At 37.1% G+C, this 19,213-nt stretch overlaps 1 protein-coding gene across 6 annotated transcripts in view; it reads left to right on the forward strand.

Moving 5' to 3' along the window:
• The window catches only part of LOC106133182 (transcription factor CP2), a 46,017-nt gene that overhangs the window by 15,229 nt on the left and 11,575 nt on the right, over positions 1–19,213 (forward strand). For all 6 annotated transcript variants that reach the window (XM_060952569.1, XM_013332822.2, XM_013332825.2 and 3 more), the window contains 10 exons: positions 207–315; positions 1,029–1,119; positions 2,078–2,170; positions 3,067–3,163; positions 3,865–4,009; positions 5,099–5,200; positions 5,768–5,875; positions 8,359–8,493; positions 9,361–9,480; positions 10,433–10,503. In XM_060952569.1, the coding sequence (XP_060808552.1) occupies positions 207–315; positions 1,029–1,119; positions 2,078–2,170; positions 3,067–3,163; positions 3,865–4,009; positions 5,099–5,200; positions 5,768–5,875; positions 8,359–8,493; positions 9,361–9,480; positions 10,433–10,503 (1,071 nt within the window). The remainder of the gene's footprint in view (positions 1–206; positions 316–1,028; positions 1,120–2,077; positions 2,171–3,066; positions 3,164–3,864; positions 4,010–5,098; positions 5,201–5,767; positions 5,876–8,358; positions 8,494–9,360; positions 9,481–10,432; positions 10,504–19,213) is intronic.

The raw sequence follows: 19,213 nt of genomic DNA on the forward strand, positions 1-19,213 counted from the left end.
TCTAATAGTGACAGGTTGCTAACCTATCGCCTAAAAGGAGAATCTCTAGTTTATAAGCCTATCCCTTAGTCGCCTTTAACGACATCCAAAGGAAAGAGATGAAGTGCTCTTTTTCTTTTATATAATTTTTTTTTTTATATTGGTGTCGATACTATTCCTTTAATAAGCGTTGAAACGCAATTATAAAACTCTTTTCTTTATTCCAGCGATGCCCTCCTCTCGTCCCTGGCGGTATTCAAACAGGAAGCCCCTTCCCCCACCGGGAACGTGGTGTCTCCGCCGCGACGCGTCTGGCCCAGGAGGGATGATCGACAGGTAATTTAACCCTCTTAAAAATAGAGGAGTTTGAAGAGGAGATGTTGAGAGAAAACATCGCGAGGAAACCTGCTGTGTAGGGTTGCTGAGGAGACTCATGATGCGGATGTACCGCAGTATTTTGGGTTTCTGAATCGTTGCCGCATCGTTATAAATAAAATTCAAAAAGTCCTCTTCCTTTATCGTTCCATCAAAATTTAAGAGAAATTTATAAGGAATTTCATAGATCATGCGCTTGCGCGTTGCGTATTCATTTAATAGTCCTTTTAATTTAATTTTTTAAGGGAAATTTTTTAACTTCGTAATAGGTATGTAGTAATTTTACAGAGATATAGGTATATACCACACAAAATTATAATGATTCAACACAAAAATATTTTTTAAATTAGAACCGTAACCAAAGTAGTTCCTGAGATTGGCGCGTTTAAACAAACAAACTCATCAGTATAATATTAGTATAGATTATTGTAATATAAATAAAAATAAATATATACGGGACAAATTACACAGATTGAGTTAGCCTCAAAGTAAGTTCGAGACTTGTGTAACGAGATACTAACTCAACGATATTATATTTTATAATAAATACTTATATAGATAAACATCCAAGACCCAGGCCAATCAGAAAATTATATAATATTGATATAATATTGATAAATTATTATAATTTACTACTTAGATCAATATTTATAACCATAGTGTTTCACTAACAGATAACCAGCATGGTGGTGGACGGGTCAGAAAGGGAGGTGATGGACGATGGCTGTCAACAGTCGCCGCCGCACGCCATGATGAATCAACACGGTGAGCGTTGGCGAATAGATATTTCTCTATGCGGTGACATCTCTACGCCACACGTCACAGCAGTTGACATTGACAGTTGTTGTGTGATAGCAACAACTGTCAATGTCAAGATAATGACGCGCTCAGCCAATAGCAGCGAAGAGTCTATTTACAAATATTTCACGGATTGGAGCATAAATACAATCTCCTACTCAACATCGTCTGTCGCGCGGTTCCCCACGTCTAACACCTAGCCTGGCGAAAAATCTTCCCTTTGGTGAGCGAACTATCGCTCCTGTCTACCCCGCTAGGGATATAGACGTGATCATATGTATGTATGTAACAGTGGGAGCGTCGGTGGTCGAATCGGTAAGGTGCACGGTTGAAATGCGTGATGCGCAGAAAGGCACAGGTTCGAATCCCACCCCGGCCATGTACCAATGACTATTTTCGAAGTTATGTACATAAGTACATACAGTTAAGTACATTAGTTTGAATACTAACCGTTGCTCTTACGGTGAGGGAAAACATCGCGAGGAAACCAGCACATTCAGGCAACTGGATGTGTAACCATGATCCAATATGATTTAGATTGTCCTGCAAAGTTGCGGAGGTCAGATGTACTTTGTTAAGCTATTTAATATACGTACCTTCTTAATTTGTCTTACAGCTCAGATTTGTAATCCCACATACATACATATAACCACGTCTATATCCCTTGCGAGGTAGACAGAGCAAACAGTCGTGCAAAGTCTGTTAGGCCACCTTCAGCTGTTTGGCTTAATGATAGAATTGGTATTTAAATAGTGACAGCTTGCTAGCCCATCGTCTAAAAGAAGAATGCCAAGTTAAAAGGCCTATCACTTAGTCGCCTTTTAAGATATCAATGCGAATGAAACGGAGTGATCCTTTTTTTTTATTGGTGCCGGGAACCACACGGCGCTTTTTATAAACAACTCGCTTTATTTTTACCGTGCAGCTGGAAGTCCAGAAGGCATGCAGTGTCAGCAGATGGCACAGAACACTCTCGTGCCGATGAACGGGTACCATTCACCCGTCCAGGAGAATAAGAGTGAGTTTCTATGCTATTATATTATACGATAGAATAGATCATATACATACATATGGTCACGTCTATGTCCGTTGTGTGGTAGACAGAGCCAACAGTCTTGAAAAGACTGATAGGCCACGCTCAGGTTTTTGGCTCAATGATAGAATTGAGATACAAATAGTGACAGGTTGTTAGCCCATCGCTTAAAAAAAGAAATCTCAAGTTTGTAAGCCTATACCTTAGTCGCCTTTTACGACATACATATGAAAGAGATGGAGTGGTCCTATTCTTTTTTGTACTGGTGCCGGGTACCACACGGCACGGATAGAATATAATAGATATATTTTTTTTCTTTTTTCTGACTTTATGAACGTAGTTTGCCTGTGGAGCATTCACTATTACAGCGGGACAGTTTTAGGCGAAGACTTGACGCTCCTGTAACAGCCTTTTCGGCGAAAGGGGCTCCCAGGTGGGGGCGAACCTCGGCCTGGGACTTTGCCTTTGAGCAATGCAAACTCGCGAGCGGGTGCAATGCTCAACCTTAGGGCTCCTAAATTGGCTAACCTTGGCTTGCCTTGAAGGCCTATCGTGTCGGCGTGAAGCGCCCTGGTAAAATTACCACTTCACTTAAATTAATTATAATTACTAACTGCCGATTCCGAAGCGCATGTGCAGAAGGAGCGGCGGAACAAACTACACTGCAGCATTTTTCACCGGACGTCAATTTACAAATATAGATCTATTAAATCTAAATCGTGGACGAATGCACATTGTCTACTCAAATTAAAAAAGTATTTAGCAATTCGTACCACTAGTTCCTTAGATTAGCGCGTTCAAACAAACAAACTCTTCAGCTTTATAATATTAGTATATGTAGATAACCCTATTTATAATGCAATTTACTATTTCAATTACAGACGCTGGGCTATTAATGTGCTCGCCTGTGAGCTCTTTGGACGGCTTCCTCCACTCCCCGGCCGCCAGGTCAGAGCCCAGCTTCAAGGACGACACCAGGTTAGTATGTTATACATACTAATATTATAAACTAGCGACCCGCCCCAGCTTCGCACGGGTGCAAAATTATAAATGTTATTATACATAAAAACCTTCCTCTTGAATCACTCTACCTGTTACAAAAAACCGCATCAAAATCCGTTGCGTAATTTTAAAGATTTAAGCATACAGACAAACAGACTAAAATAGCGACTTTGTTTTATACTATGTAGTGATGCGAGAGTAAGTTTATCCTGTTTGTTTGTTGTCACTTCACGCGTTATCTACTCAACCAATCTTCTTGACATTAATTGATATATATAAATTAATATGGAGGAGGACTATTAATTATATATCAGCCGCGTGGTTCCCGGCACCAATATAAAAAAGAATAGGACCACTCCGTCTCTTTCCCATGGATGTCGTAAAAGATGAGACTAAGGGATAGGCCTATATACATTTTATACTTCTTTTAAACGATGGGCTAGCAACCTGTCACTATTTGAATCTCAATTCTGTAATTTAGCCAAACTACTGAGCGTGGCCTTTCAGCCTTTTAAAGACTATTGGCTTTGTCCGCTCCGCAAGAGATATCCCTTTCTTTCTCTTTAAAATATAAGTACAGAAATCTTTAAAACAATTTCGATTATATGTTATGATATTCTCTTTATAAGTAAAAATAAAGTACGGAAATGTCTATAAAAATAATAATTCTCCATCAGATTCCAATACGTGTTGGCGGCGGCGACATCTATCGCCACGAAGCAGAACGAGGAGACACTCACTTATCTGAACCAAGGGCAGCCTTACGAGATCAAGCTGAAGAAACTGGGCGACTTGTCCCATTACAAGGGGAAGATTCTGAAGGTAATAAACATTAAATCTAATATTATATATATATATATATATATTATGGCGACATCTGTAGTTACGTGACGTTTTTAGCCAATAACAGCGAAGAGTCTAAAAGTAAGTTTGTAAGCCTATCCCTTAGTCGCCTTTTACGATATACATGGGAAAGAGATGGAGTGTTCCTATTCCTTTTTTTTTATTGGTGCCTGGAACCACACAGCTTCATTACCGACCGACCAATAAGTACAAACATACAAACATAAAATCACGCCTCTTTCCCGGAGGGGTAGGCAGAGAATACCTCTTTCCACTTGCCACGATCTCTGCATACTTCCAATTAGTAATAAGTATGTACCAATAAGTACTTATTACTTATTTATTTATTTAAACTTTATTGCACAAAAACAAAAATGTACAAAAGGCGGACTTAATGCCGTTTGGCATTCTCTACCAGTCTACCAGCTGACCAAACAGAAAAACCTTTAAGTTGGGGGTGCGATAAAGTGCACATGCATACTGAAAAATACATACATAATCATACATTACCAAAAAAAAAATGCGTAAATACATACAAGATACATAATATACACTATAAGTACATATACATACATAAAATACCAAATTAGAATGACCCATTATTAATCTGCCGAGGAAAGAACCCCTTCACAGCATGTTTGAACGCACTTACTTATTGGCTCCTTAGACATTAGCATTAACTAATGTCTCCTATTCAGATTTGTGTAAATACCTGACTTAACCCTTAAGCAGAGGCGAACGGAATTTTCCGCGCACGAAGTCGCGGGGGGAAGGTAGTTAAGAATCACCAAATAAATAAATATACAATATAATATACGGGACAAATGACACAGATTGAGTTAGCCTCGAAGTAAGTTCGAGACTTGTGTTACGAGATACTAACTCAACGATACTATATTTTATAATAAATACTTATATAGATTAACATCCAAGACCCAGGACAATCAGAACAAGTTCGTTTCTCATCATGCCCCGGCCGGGATTCGAACCCGGGACCTCCGGTGTCACAGACAAGCGTACCACCGCTGCGCCACAGAGGCCGTTATTACAACTTTTTTTTTGTTTCAGAGCGTGATCAAGATTTGCTTTCACGAGCGCCGCCTCCAGTACATGGAGAGGGAACAGATATCCCAGTGGCACGCCGAGAGGCCCGGCGAGAGGATCGTGGAGGTAAGCGACTTCGTCCGCATGGAAACCCTATCAATCCCGCGGGAACTCTGGAATAAAAAGTAGCCTATGTGTTATTCTGGGTCTTCAGCTACCTACATACCAAATTTCATCGTAATCGGTTCAGTAGTTTTTGCGTTCAGCCCCCATGGACAGACATACACTTTGACTTGACATTTTAGATGAACAAAACTGACTTGACATTTTAGATGAACAAAACCGACTTGACATTTTAGATGAACAAAACCGACTTGACATTTTAGATGAACAAAACTGACTTGACATTTTAGATGAACAAAACTGACTGACATATTGATGAAAGAAAAGGACAATCAAAATTTGACTAAGACGACAATAACAGACGACGCCTTGAACAGCCAAAAAAGTGGTTTTATTCAGACACGACCTATCAGACCCTCGGCTCGTTCACTGTCATCCTGAAATACTCACAAACTTTCGCATTTTTAATATTACATAGTAGGATTTATATATATAAAATTTCGCCCCAAGTCAAATGGTCGGCCAAAAGAAATGCTTTTATTAATAACTTTAATTAAAATTGTTTAACAGGTGGACGTCCCGTTATCGTACGGGGTGATCAGAGTAGAACAGCCGTCGTGTCTCAACTCCCTGCACGTTTACTGGGACCCTACCAAAGATGTCGGCGTTTACATAAAGGTATAACATTTTATTTATAATTATTTGACCGTGTGGTTCCCGACACCAATACAAAAAAGAATAGGACCACTCCATCTCTTTCCCGTGGATGTCGTAAAAGGCGACTAAGGGATAGGCTTACAAACTTGAGATTCTTTTTTTAGGCGATAGGCTAGCAACTTGTCACTATTCGAATCTCAATTCTATCTTAAAGCCAAATAGCTGAACGTGGCCTATCAGTCCGCTCAGGACTGTTGGCTCTGTCTACCCCGCAAGGGATATAGACGTGATTATATGTATGTATGTATGTATGTATAATTATTTGACGATATATTTATAATTATATGTAATTTATTTGACGTCAACCAATGTTGTGAAACCAAACGTTTTGACAATTATTATGCGATATGAAGTATCCTATAATAATGAAATTTGAATTTGATTCATTATTAATTTAATTTTAGTTTCGTACATACATACATATAATCACGTCTATATCCTTTGCAGGGTAGACAGAGCCAACAGTCTTGAAAAAAATGATAGGCCAAGTTCAGCTGTTTGGCTTAATGATGGAATTGAGATTCAAATAGTGATAGGTTTCTAGCCCATCGCCTGCAAGAAGAATTCCAAGTTTATTAGCTTTTTGCGACATCCATGGAAAAGAGATGGAGTTGTCCTTTTTTTGCAATTGGTGCCGGGAACCACACGGCACCATACCTTGTTTTTTTATTGGTTGAATTGAAAGTGAGGGAAAGAAAGGATGTAATTCGTAGACATCTTTTCATTGTATTATACTTAGGTATTTTTTCTGTTTTGAGTAATTTTCCAGGCTTATTTTTATTTCCTTGATTATGATTCTATTATTTGTTTCACAATTTCTATCTCTTTCTCTAAAGAGATGGACGGAAAATTATTATTCAAGGTCATCTTTTCATTAAAATAAGTGAGTTAGTAAGTAAATGCTTTATTGTTCACTAAAAAAGTACATTACAAATATAAAACAGTAGTACAGTACAAAGGCGGGCTTATCTCTTAGTGGGATCTCTTCCAGCCAACCTGACAATAATAAGTTTTATTTTTATTTACTTTTTCAGGATTGCTGATATATATTATTTTTGTGATTTATCATTATGTTATTGTATGTATTAATTTTAACGGCCTCTGTGGCGTAGCGGTAGTACAGTACACTTGTCTGTGACATCGGAGGTCCCTGGTTCGAATCCCGGCCAGGGCATGATGAGAAAAGAACTTTTTCTGATTGGCCTAGGTCTTGGATGTTTATCTATATAAGTATCACTACATAGTATAAAACAAAGTCGCCCATTTTGTCTGTAGTCCCTTCGTATGCATAAAACTTTAAAACTACGCAACGGATTTTGATGCGGTTTTCACTAATAGAAAGAGTATTTTCTCCGACAGGTTTTTATATATAATTGAAATACATTGAAACTATATTAGCTGAGTTATAGCGATTTATGTCCAAGAAGTCAGAAAAAAAATCTAATTGAAGATTGCATTTGTGCGTGCGCCGCTTATACCGTTGGATACAAGTAAGAACAATGTATAGCAAAAACATTGGTCTTTATTAGTTCTACAAAAAAGTCCGCGATGACATATATCCAGCTTTTTTATTTAAGTCACAAAAACTACTTTTCTGGATTAAAAAAACATTTAATTCGTTGGGTGATGTTTAACTGGTGATATAACCAATAATACATATATCCTTATCAAAATAAGTAAGTTCATCATCACGAGCATTTAATTTAGATTATTTTTGCAGTTTACAGTGTGTTATTTAGACATATAGTTTAGGAGATATCACGATATTAGTATTGCGGCACGGTACGGGCCGGCCGCGGTAGTTTTTAATTGTAGATAGTCTTTAATTTTAAATATATGGGAAACCTTTCTCATCGTTAAAATGAAAATGTATGTATACCTTATATTATATTTCAAAGAATGTAGACAAAGTTAATCTTCTAATGTAAATAATTTAAAAAGTAAACAAGAAAATAATAGTTAGATGTATATAACAAAAGTAGGTATGTACATAAAAAAAACAAAAAATATAAAAAAACGGTACATAAAAAATAAATAATATTAAAAAGTAGATACTACGACTTTGATCTATACATATGAGACAAAAAAAAATCTGTACATTACTTAAATATTTTTTCCAAAAACTGATAGGGGGGGCGATCAAAGAAGAGTCACAGAAACCAAAAAACATTTTAATATTTTAAACGCGGTTAAGGGAAAGAGAAGTTATTGTGAATTGAAAATTAGTATCCAATATGTGTTGGTGCGTTGACTGTATTTGTCGAAGTAGCGGGATACACGCAAACGAAGTTGCGCGGGTCAGCTAGTTTATTATAAAATATAGTATCGTTGAGTAAGTATCTCGTAATACAAGTCTCGACCTTACTTCGAGGCCAACTCAATCTGTCTAATTTGTCCCGTATAGGTATATTTATTATTATTTATTTATTTATTATGTTAAACAGGTGAACTGCATATCCACCGAGTTCACGGCAAAAAAACATGGCGGCGAGAAAGGCGTACCATTCCGTATACAAGTGGAGACTTACTTGGCAAGCGACGAACATACCCGGCTGCATGCCGCTGCATGCCAGATAAAGGTACATATAGAATAGAATAGATTTATTAAGAACAGATATACAAAGTTGGATACAAGGTATCTCTTATTGACGTCACATCACTTAAATCTAATTATAAATACTACCGCTTCCATAGCGCACGTGTCAAAGTAGCGGCGGAACAAACTACATATTATATATATACATGACTGCAGTGTAGTTTGTTCCGCCGCTTCTTCTACACATGCGCTACACATACATCCACGACTAGTTTAATTATAACATACATACAAAAAATCACGCTTCTCTTCCGGAGGGGTAGGCAGAGACCAAATCATCCCACTAGCCACGATCTCTGCATACATTTAACGTTCCAACCACGACTTGTTAAATTATAACATACGTACATACATAAAATCACGCCTCTTTCCCGGAGGGGTAGACAGAGGATACATCTTTCCATTTGCCACGTTCCTTGCATACTTATTTCGCTTCATTCACATTACAATTCTCTTCATGCAAACTCGTCGGTTTCGGGTACTTTTGACCTGACCTTTAGCCAGGACGTCGGCGGCGTATAAGTATTGTACATACATACATACATATGGTCACGTCTATATCCCTTGCGGGGCAGACAGAGCCAACAGTCTTGAAAAGACTGAATGGCCACGTTCAGCTATTTGGCTTTAAGATAGAATTGAGATTCAACTAGGTACGAGGTTGCTAGCCCATCGCCTAAAAAAGAATTCCAAGTTTGTAAGCCTATCCCTTAGTCGCCTTTTACGACATCCATGGGAAAGAGACGGAGTTGTCCTCTTCTTATTTTGTATTGTTGCCGGGAACCACACGGCAATGCTGGGAACCACACGGCACTTATATACCTAATTATTGTTTCTTTTTTTATTATAGGTGTTCAAATTGAAAGGCGCCGATCGCAAACACAAGCAAGATCGCGAGAAGGTCCTGCGCAGACCCCGCGCTGAACTGGAGAAATACCAGCCCGGATGTGAATCCACTGTCCTCACCACTGTGAGTACTTCCACGATCTATACTGATATTAATATATATTACTAGAGGCCGCCCGCGACTTCGTCCGCATGGAAACCCTATCAATCCCGCGGGAACTCTGGGATAAAAAGTAGCCTATGTGTTATTCTGGGTCTTCAGCTACCTACATACCAAATTTCATGGTAATCGGTTCAGTAGTTTTTGCGTGAAAGAGTAACAAACATCCATACATCCATACAAACTTTCGCCTTTATAATAGTAGTAGGATATCGCAAAACAACATTTTCCGGGACAGCTAGTAATATTATATATAATAGTGAGAGTGTGCCGTGCGGTTCCTGCCACTTTAGAATGGGAATGGTCCTACCATTCCCATAATTATATTTCCCATGGATGTCGTGAAACTTGGGATTCCCTTTATCTATACTAATATTATAAAGCTGAAGAGTTTGTTTGTTTGTTTGAACGCGCTAATCTCAGGAACTGCTGGTTCGAATTGTGAAAATTCTTTTTGCGTTGAATAGATTATTTATTAGTGAAAAATATATGTTGGCCGATTCTCAGATCTACTACTCAACATGGTTACAAAATTTCATTGGGAATCGGTCAAGCCGTTTCGTACGAGTACAAGAACGAACATTGTGACACGAGAATGTTATATATAAGACTAGCTGTGCCCGCGACTTCGTCCGCGTGGAATAGTTATTTTGGGCATCATTGAAGCCCTCAAGGAGGAATAATTTTCCCCGTTTTTTTTTTTTCACATTTTCCATTATTTCTTTGCTCCTAATGGTTGCAGCGTGATGATAAATAGCCTAAAGCCTTCCTCGATAATGGTGTATTAAACACAAATATAATTTTTCAATTTGAACCAGTAGTTCTTGAGATTAGCGCGTTCAAACAAACAAACAAACTCTTCAGCTTTATAATATTAGTATAGATAATATTGTAACAGTTTTTTTTTCTCCACCAGTTGTCCAATGACGCAATGATGCCACCGCCGTCCCTGGTCACCACATCACCGCCATATTCACCCGAAATGTGGTAAGTTTCTCCATTTTGTTTTTGTTATTCACCTCCGTGCCGTATGGTGCCGTGATGTTTCCGACATCAATGGAACAAAAGATATATAGGTCCACCTCCATCTGTATCTAATGGATGTCGTAAAAGGCGACTAAGGAATAGGCTTATAAACTACTTTTAGGCAATGGGATAGCAACCTGTCACCGTTTGGGTCCCCGCCAAAGTCTTTTTTTTCTTTATCCCGGATATCCGCAGCGTAAATCACACTGTAGTGGTGCTGCTCAATAGTCTTCTGTCGATTGTCTATCGATATACCATCGATATAATTAATATAGGTACTTACACTATTTTTATACATACGATAGAATACATATCAAATTGTATGAGTTTAATGTTGCAAATCAATATATAGTTTCGATAGATTGCGTTTATTCTGCTTTCATACCTCTTCTGCCACTAAAATAAAAACATTCATATATACATTTAATAACGTCTATATAAGTATATATCGTAGACAGTGCCAACAGTCTTGAAAAATGGCCACTTTCAGCTGTATGGCTTCATGATGGAATGTGCCGTGAGGTCCCAAGCCCTTTCCCTCAGTCGCCTTGTATGACATCCATGGGAAAGATATGGAGTAGTCCTACTTCAAAGTAATAGGAACCACACGGCAAACTGATAAAAATACCGTCCAATAAACGTTTAGATTGGTTTGTGATGTGATGATAATCACCATTTTAACGAGTATTGTCTCTATGGTGTAATTGATACATTTATTTTTTACAAACTTGACGCCCTAACCAACCGTCACAACAACGCAAACCGTCTGAATCGAATTACTCAATTTGATTTTTTATTATGACAACTTATAATTTATTACAATGAGAGTCACGAGTCCACTTGACGCAACAGTGTTTGTAATTAATAGCAATTGGTTGTGGAAGACCAGGCATTTGAACTATAGTTTGTTTTTTTTACGTATCTATCTATAGATAAACAAAAATCACGTGACTTAATACGTTCTGTCAAAGGCGCCGTCTACAAAATTAAAGGAACAGAAAAGCTGCATAAATACATATGTCACACACAATGAATGCATGTCGAACAGCCTCAAAAAGACGGAATCACCACAAAGATTCGGCTGGCAGATAACTCTTTATACTTTATCTTGAATCACTCTTTTAAAACGAATCTTTAAAAAATACTACATTAAAATCCGTTGTGTAATTTTAAAGATCTTAGCAAGTATACTAAGAAGATGTCTTTGTTTGTTTATGTTTATTTTTTTATTACGTGCGCAGATTGACCTGCACTAGCACCTAGGTCATAACTGAAAATCAGCGTATTGCTCTATAGCAATAAATTCGTTGAGTTGTGACCTTTTTGTATTGCTGCAACTTACACCCTAATTAATTTGTATTTCATATGAAATTATAAATTGTGTAGCAAATCAAATAAATGAATTATCTATCTATCTATACATACATGTACATGGAAATAGGGACAGACGCGGGTAGAGACTTTGCTTTGTACTATGTTATGTGTATACTGTTCTAAATTTTACATACACAAAGTTTAAATGGATAAATTAAAATATTTACTGGAAAAAGTCTTCAGACTATGTTCTGAGGAACGTCAGCTTATCAGTATTGTATTGTTATAACTGTCATGTCTCCAGTCTATGTTAAAAAATGCACTAAAATTCAGAAAAGACTAGACTTTATGACTAGACGGTATATTATTCCAAGTAGTCTACTTGTGTTTCCCACACACTCAAACAACTTTACAAACTATCGTAAGGCTTGCAAACTTAGGATTCTTCTTCTAGGCTATGGGCTAGCAACCTGTCACTATTGGAATCTCAATTACATCATTAAGCCATACAGCTGAACATGGCCTATCAGTCTTATCAAGACTGGGCTCTGTCTAACCCGTAAGGGATATAGACGTGATGATATGCATGTATGTAGATTGTAATGCAAGTAAGATCACAATGGTACGTCGCGTGAGAACAAGTCGCCGGGGTCATTGCAAGGGCACAATGTCCGCAATTGTGCCTTCGTCCGTATCCTCATATGTACATATATATCCTCATAACTGTCCGTAAATACCTTGTCCTAGAACGGCCTGTTAAAATCCTTCTAGTCACTAAACCTGTTGACTAAACAAATGATAATAAAACATACATACCTACACATAAGCATATTTTTATCCCTTGCGGGATAATGATAAAATTGACATTCATAAAGTGTCTGGTTGCTATCCTAAAAGTACCCGTTCTCCACACTAAATGTTTTTAGTTCAGTGGTTTTGACGCGAGAGACCGACAAACAATCTCACAAACACTCTCACATTTATAATATTAGTATGGATAGTATAGACCTCAACTTGCGCGAAATTATTATTGAAGTTAGTTAGGCACTGGGCACTCATAAATATCTATCCAAGAACAAATTTTCTTATTAAATATATAAAAATACTTATTGTACTTAAATAACATACATACAATCTCAAAAAAAAAACCTTTTAATGAAGAAGTTGATCAATCGATAATCTCCCATCCCTAGTGTATTCATCGTTCAATTCGACAATAGACCTACTATAATTAGAAGTTACTCAACCGAGTTCAATTGTATGATGGCCCTTGGAGTTCTCATGAATGACAAAAATAGTACTAATTAACGCCGATAGTAGTAAGTTACTTTTTTATCGACTTCATTCTTTTTATTTCCCTTTTGTATATAGTGAAGTATTGTGGATAGACATTTTTGTTTCGCATTTTTATAACTCATCATTTAGGTAAACCGTCATTAAGAAAAAGCCTAAATTACCCAGTAAGTAGAAATATTAGTAACATACGTACATACAGTCACGTCTTTATCCCTTGCGGGGTAGACAGAGCCAACAGTCTTGAAGAAACTGATTGGCCACGTTCAGCTTTTTGGCTTTATGATACAATTGAGATTCAAGTAGTGACAGATTGCTAGGCCATCGTCTAAAAGAAGAATCCCAAGTTTATAAAACTATCCTTTAGTCGCCTTTTACGACATCCATGGGAAAGAGATTTAGTGGTCCTATTCGTTTATCTTTTGATGCCGGAAACGACACGGAAACCATATAAGTAAGTTACTAGTAAAATGATAAACTAAGGGGACCGTTAAACGCTTAATACGTCCAGCACCAAGGTGAACTGCACGGCTCAACGTGGGAAAGATTTTACTAGGTACGGTACGGAAGAACTCAATTTTCACACACGTCACCGGTTAAAACTAGATTCTGTTCAAGATGACTTATCATCTTAAAACATACTGCTGCTTCAAACAAGCTATTTTCCTATTTCCACCTTTGACCATGGAGACGTAGTTGTCCGTCAAAAGATGTCGCCTCGTTTGCTTTCACACTGGTCAGTAGCTAAATGAATAATGTATGCCAGCTGCTTCTCTTCCGGTGCTGATTGTAAAAGTCTATCAAGGGAAGGGCTTTAAACACTTCGGGTTCTTCTAGGCGATGAGCTATCAACCTGTCACTATTTGACTCTCAATTCCATCATTAAGTCAAACAGCTGAATGTCGAGAGTCGAGACTGTTGATTCTGACCATTCCGGAAGGAATGGAGATCTAATTATAATATGTATGTATGTATTTATGCAAACCAACGTGTTCAATACAAACAATGAAGTCTCTTTTATCTTTGCGTGTTCTCAGTTGCATCTTCAAGGCTGAATCCACTTCCATCCATTTTTTTTATCGTCTAGTCTTCTGAATCCTTAATTGAGTAAATTGGTATGTATATTGTCCACGCAATCCAACTTGAGTATTAATAGCACGATGTCAACATCTCATAGAATACAAGCTATAAGACGTGCAAATTAAATCATTGCTCATACTGGTTTATTGTAACGCGAATCTGTCTTGCGATACCGGTTTGTTGCGGGAAAATCTATTGCAACTAGAGACCTTAAGTGGAAAGGAATCATTGAATGCAGTTACTGCAATGGTTGAATAGTTGATGCTTAAAACGAGGTCACCAGGTCGATTCCTGGGTTTTAATTCAGGAAATTGACGTTTAGATGTCATCTGTTTGACTGATTGCAATGTAAAAACATCATCATGAAATAACAAAACAACATAAATCACGCCGTAGTCAGAGATTACATCTTTCCACTTTCATGAAATAAGATGACACTTATTTGTAGATGTTTTAAAAGTAGATGGTTTTTAGACATCGAACCGTATTGTTCTTGTAGACATTCATGAAATAATTGAACTATTTTATGACTGCAAATGTAAATGTTCCCAAATGCATGCCTTATTATATATACACATAAGCACGTATTTATTCCTTACAGGGTAGACAGAGCCAATAGTCTCGCAAAGACTGAAAGGCCACGTTCAACTATGGTTTAATGACGATTTTAAGATTCAAATAGTGTCTTACAAGACAAAACCTGTGATCCAAACGCAAGATTCAGAAAACTTTTCACGAAATATTTGTAAAATGAAATGTAACCGATATTCGAATTTTTTAACCGATTCGAAATATCACCATACATACATAATAATCATGCAGATAATTCATATTTCTACTTGCCTCGACTTGCATACCACTTGCCTCGAATTGCATACCTCTTTCGCTTCATCCACGTTCTTTTCATTCTCTTTGTTTTAGGGTACTCTTGAACTGACCTTTAGATAGAATCTTCTTACGAAGTCGAAGTAGCCAATACTTCCTTAAAGAGGACCTGGCAAACAAATTGTCTTCCCACTGTCGCCTGTCGCATTCAACACGCTGAATAGCAACCGCCCATTTTGTAAATTGCCAGCTATATATAGATTGTATGGACAGTTTCCGAGCCTCGGATCCTGTTAGAAGCGGTTTTTCATGCCGGTGTCATCACACTGCAGCATAGATTGACGTAATGCACCGCCTCGTATAATAATGACAAATGGATCTGGTAATATTTGGTACGTTGCCGACGAGACAATTAAATTAATGAAGATGATCTGATTCATGTGATAGTTATTAATTAGCTTTTTAATGCTATCTGGGCGATTCCAGTTTCTTTATCAATACTATATTTGCAGATTCGTTAGGCATTAAGGTTTCGCTTCTTCTCCTTTGTCTACACTGGTATTGGTATTCAAAAACCACTTCATTTGGATTCGGGAAAAATATCGAAAGACAATAAAAATAAGTATTAAGTTCGCAATAATATTATAGCAAAATTAAAGATTTCATTATCGACGGTATGAAGAAAACCGGGTTGGGCTTGCATGGTTTTTATGTGGTTGATGCGAAAGAAGTAGTCTGCCTACTACTCTGGGCAAGTCTCTCTTCCTTTGTATTTACGGTATAGTTGAAAGATTGTCAAAAGTAATAACTTAAAGCATCGTTTTCATATTTCTCGTTGAGCTGTGCATCAACTTGATTTGCGGGGGCATTGACATAGCACCGGTTTCTCTGTTATGCTGACTGGTCTAGATAAACTGTAGAAACACTGATATTACAAGGAGTATAATCTAAAAGTATTGTGTGAAGGATATATACTGTGCCTCTTTATATTAGTGCTACAATGGATTTTTGTTTTAAAGAAACAAAAAGAAAAAGAAATGAATAAGTCTTCATTTCGTATTGTGTCAAGTTACTTATTTAATTTCGAGATATTGGACTCTAAACTAATCGCAATATCGATCGCTTAATTAAAGCATTTTGTAGCTGGGGCACAAAATTACCGTAATTGGTATTTTACTAAAAAAAATACGTTATTGAGGTTCGGTTTATAGATATTTATTGACTCATAAAGAATACAATAATTCACTTATAATGAGTCTAAAACTAATTTATAAATAATTCGTAAAAATATTGACGCAAATAAACAATGTAGTTTTCGAAAAAGTTATGTAATTTACAAAATTTTGGTGTAGAAATAATTTTTAAGTCTTCCTTTAAACAAAGTCAAAGATTTTATGTTTTTTAAGTCCTTAGGTAAGTCATTAAACATTTTTGCTCCTTCATATAATATATCACTCTTTCCATATTTAGTTCTAGGTGTGGGTAATTTTATTTTATTTGTATTTCTTAAATGGTGTTTATATTTATTTATCGTAAAAGTTATTTTTGTTTGAATTTTCTTTTCAAGAATTTTTTTTACAAGAATGCACATTTTATATTTATATAGTTGATTTAAATTGAAAATTTTGGTTTTTTTATAAAGAGTTACAGTATTCATTAAATAGTTAAAATTAAATAGTGTTTTTATTACCTTATTTTGGGACCTCTGGATCAAATTCATATTTGTCTTATTTGCACTACCCCATATTTCAATTAGATATTCGAGGTGGGACCTTACTAAAGAATTATATAACATGTACTTAACCTTAAATGGGATGCAAGAACCAACTCTCCGCAAAACGCCACGCAAAGAAACTAGCTTTCCTCTAAGATGTTCGATATGAGGTATCCAGGTGAGTTTATCATCAAGATGAAGTCCTAGATACTTTTCTTCGTTAGAGCGATGTAATTCTTCGCTATTTATAGTAAGACACGGGTAATGCGGTATTTTTTTATTTTTTGCAGCAAATATCATGTAGTTAGTCTTTTTTGTATTTATGGTTAATAAATTACATTGGCACCAATCGTGAAATTTGTCGAGGTCTGTTTGTGCTGTATGAATTAGCTCCAAAAAATCAAGTCCGAAATAAAATAAACATGTGTCGTCTGCATATAGAGTTATATCGCCTGTAAGCCTGATTGTAGTGATATTATTAATATATATTAAGAATAAAAGGGGTCCCAAAATAGATCCTTGTGGAATTCCACAAGTAATACTTTGTGGTTTACTCTGTGGTTATTAACCGTACCTACTGAAAACAACTTTTCAAGATAGAGTTTTTACTTTATAGAGTTGTTTCAAGTGAGAAATTAAATTGATTTCACTGAAAAGAAAACAGATGACGGCAATAAGATAAAGTAGGAGTCTGTTATTGTACAATATGCACACCCTTACAAATTATGCTAGCAAATACTTTGAACATCACTTGCGTTAGCAGTTGATGTTTTGTTTTCTACCGGTGTGACAATCGTAATGAGGCACCCAATTTAACTGCCTCGTTTTAGTTGTGGCCGCATCTGGCTTAAACTGAATATATTCTCCTTCATTGACACTTTTCTGCAACACAAGTCATGCGTCTAATTTATTTAGCTAACTAGCTGCGCCCCGGTACTTCGCTCTCGAGGGAATACCGGGATAAAAAGTACCCTATATGTTATTACATTTTATTCTGCCCGTGTACTAAATTTTTATCAAAATTAGTTCAGGTGTTTTTGCATGAAAGAGTAGTAGGGCCACTATATCAAATAAATAAATAATATTATGGTGTCACGCCTATTCTCAATTTACGACTACATAACCTTGAATAAATTATTTAGTGAGAAATTTAATCCCCATAAATCTGCATCGTATTAAAAATCTTTCCGAAGAATTTCATGGCAGGAAATTTCTAAAGATAAGGATTTCCCGAAATTCCCAAGAGAAGGGAAATGGACGTTAGTTAAAAGGTCGCGGGCATACTCTAGTGTCATTCCTATTCAACATTCTTTTTGGAAATTTCGATCTGTATTTCCGTAATATTTCCTCTGACGCACTATAGTATGACAAAAATTTCTCACGAAAAGTGAGCAGGTAAAAAAACAACCATAAATTGTTGGAATTTATTTTCATGTCATGGCCCCGGCTTAAAACGTTGCCGTTGTCGTAGGTCCGGGAAATGCCGGCAATATCAAGTAGGTAGAGCTGTTAATTTGTTGTTTGGTTGTTGTCGTACTGCCTAAGATAAGAATGGCCTGTTCTAATTTTAACTCCACGATATTCATTTTCGCTGCTACACTCATATTCTGGTTTTTACTTATTTATTTGTTAGTCATTCTCGATGTAGCCGGTTTTGGTCATAGTTTGACATCGTTATTTTATCGAGTTCATCTTTTTTTTTATTAAAAAAGTCACGGATGTAAATATCGATAATAGAATTATAAACAGTGGTGTCCCATCACTATTGCGCGGAGACGGTGCGCGCGATGCACCGACCCGAGCCGGCCGTAGCCTCCACAAACCGATTTCAACCGGTTTTCATCCAATCGACGAGCGCGCCTCACTACCCGACCAATCAGAGGTTATTTTATTCAGTCACTCGCTCGCCGCCATATCCTCCGTGTCGCTTCGTATAATTTTTTTCCTACTAAATTACGCTGATAGATTCGTTGTTTCGGTCATCTACTCCAAATTGGTGTTATCCTGAAATAATCGTGTTGCAAAGGTGTTTTGTATTGGAAATTTGCGTTGGGTGATTTCATTCGTGCCGATCGTTCGGGAAATAATGTTGGACAAGTGAAGGAGTGATCCATTTGTTTTCACAAGTGTTGTGCATTTTCATTGAAGAACAAATGGTTGTAGGGGCAGTTATTGGACCAGCTATGGTGTTTGCCGGTGGCCTTTCATTCCGTGTGGGATCCGGCGCTTTTATTTTCTTCAATTTGACGAGACAGGACTACAGCTGACGAGTATTATGCTCGTATTCGAGCAAAGACTTTGTGCGAGGAATATAGGTCGGGGAGTGGTGTTGGAGGCGCGACTCCTACACGGCGTGGAGACGAGAGGGTGGCGGATGGATTTCTCCCTTCTGAAAGCGGAAGTGGAGATCCAAGCTGACCCTAGGACGTACAGGGAACTGGCTAG

Source organism: Amyelois transitella, chromosome 29 (assembly GCF_032362555.1).
Source record: "Amyelois transitella isolate CPQ chromosome 29, ilAmyTran1.1, whole genome shotgun sequence".
NCBI lineage: Eukaryota > Metazoa > Arthropoda > Insecta > Lepidoptera > Pyralidae > Amyelois > Amyelois transitella.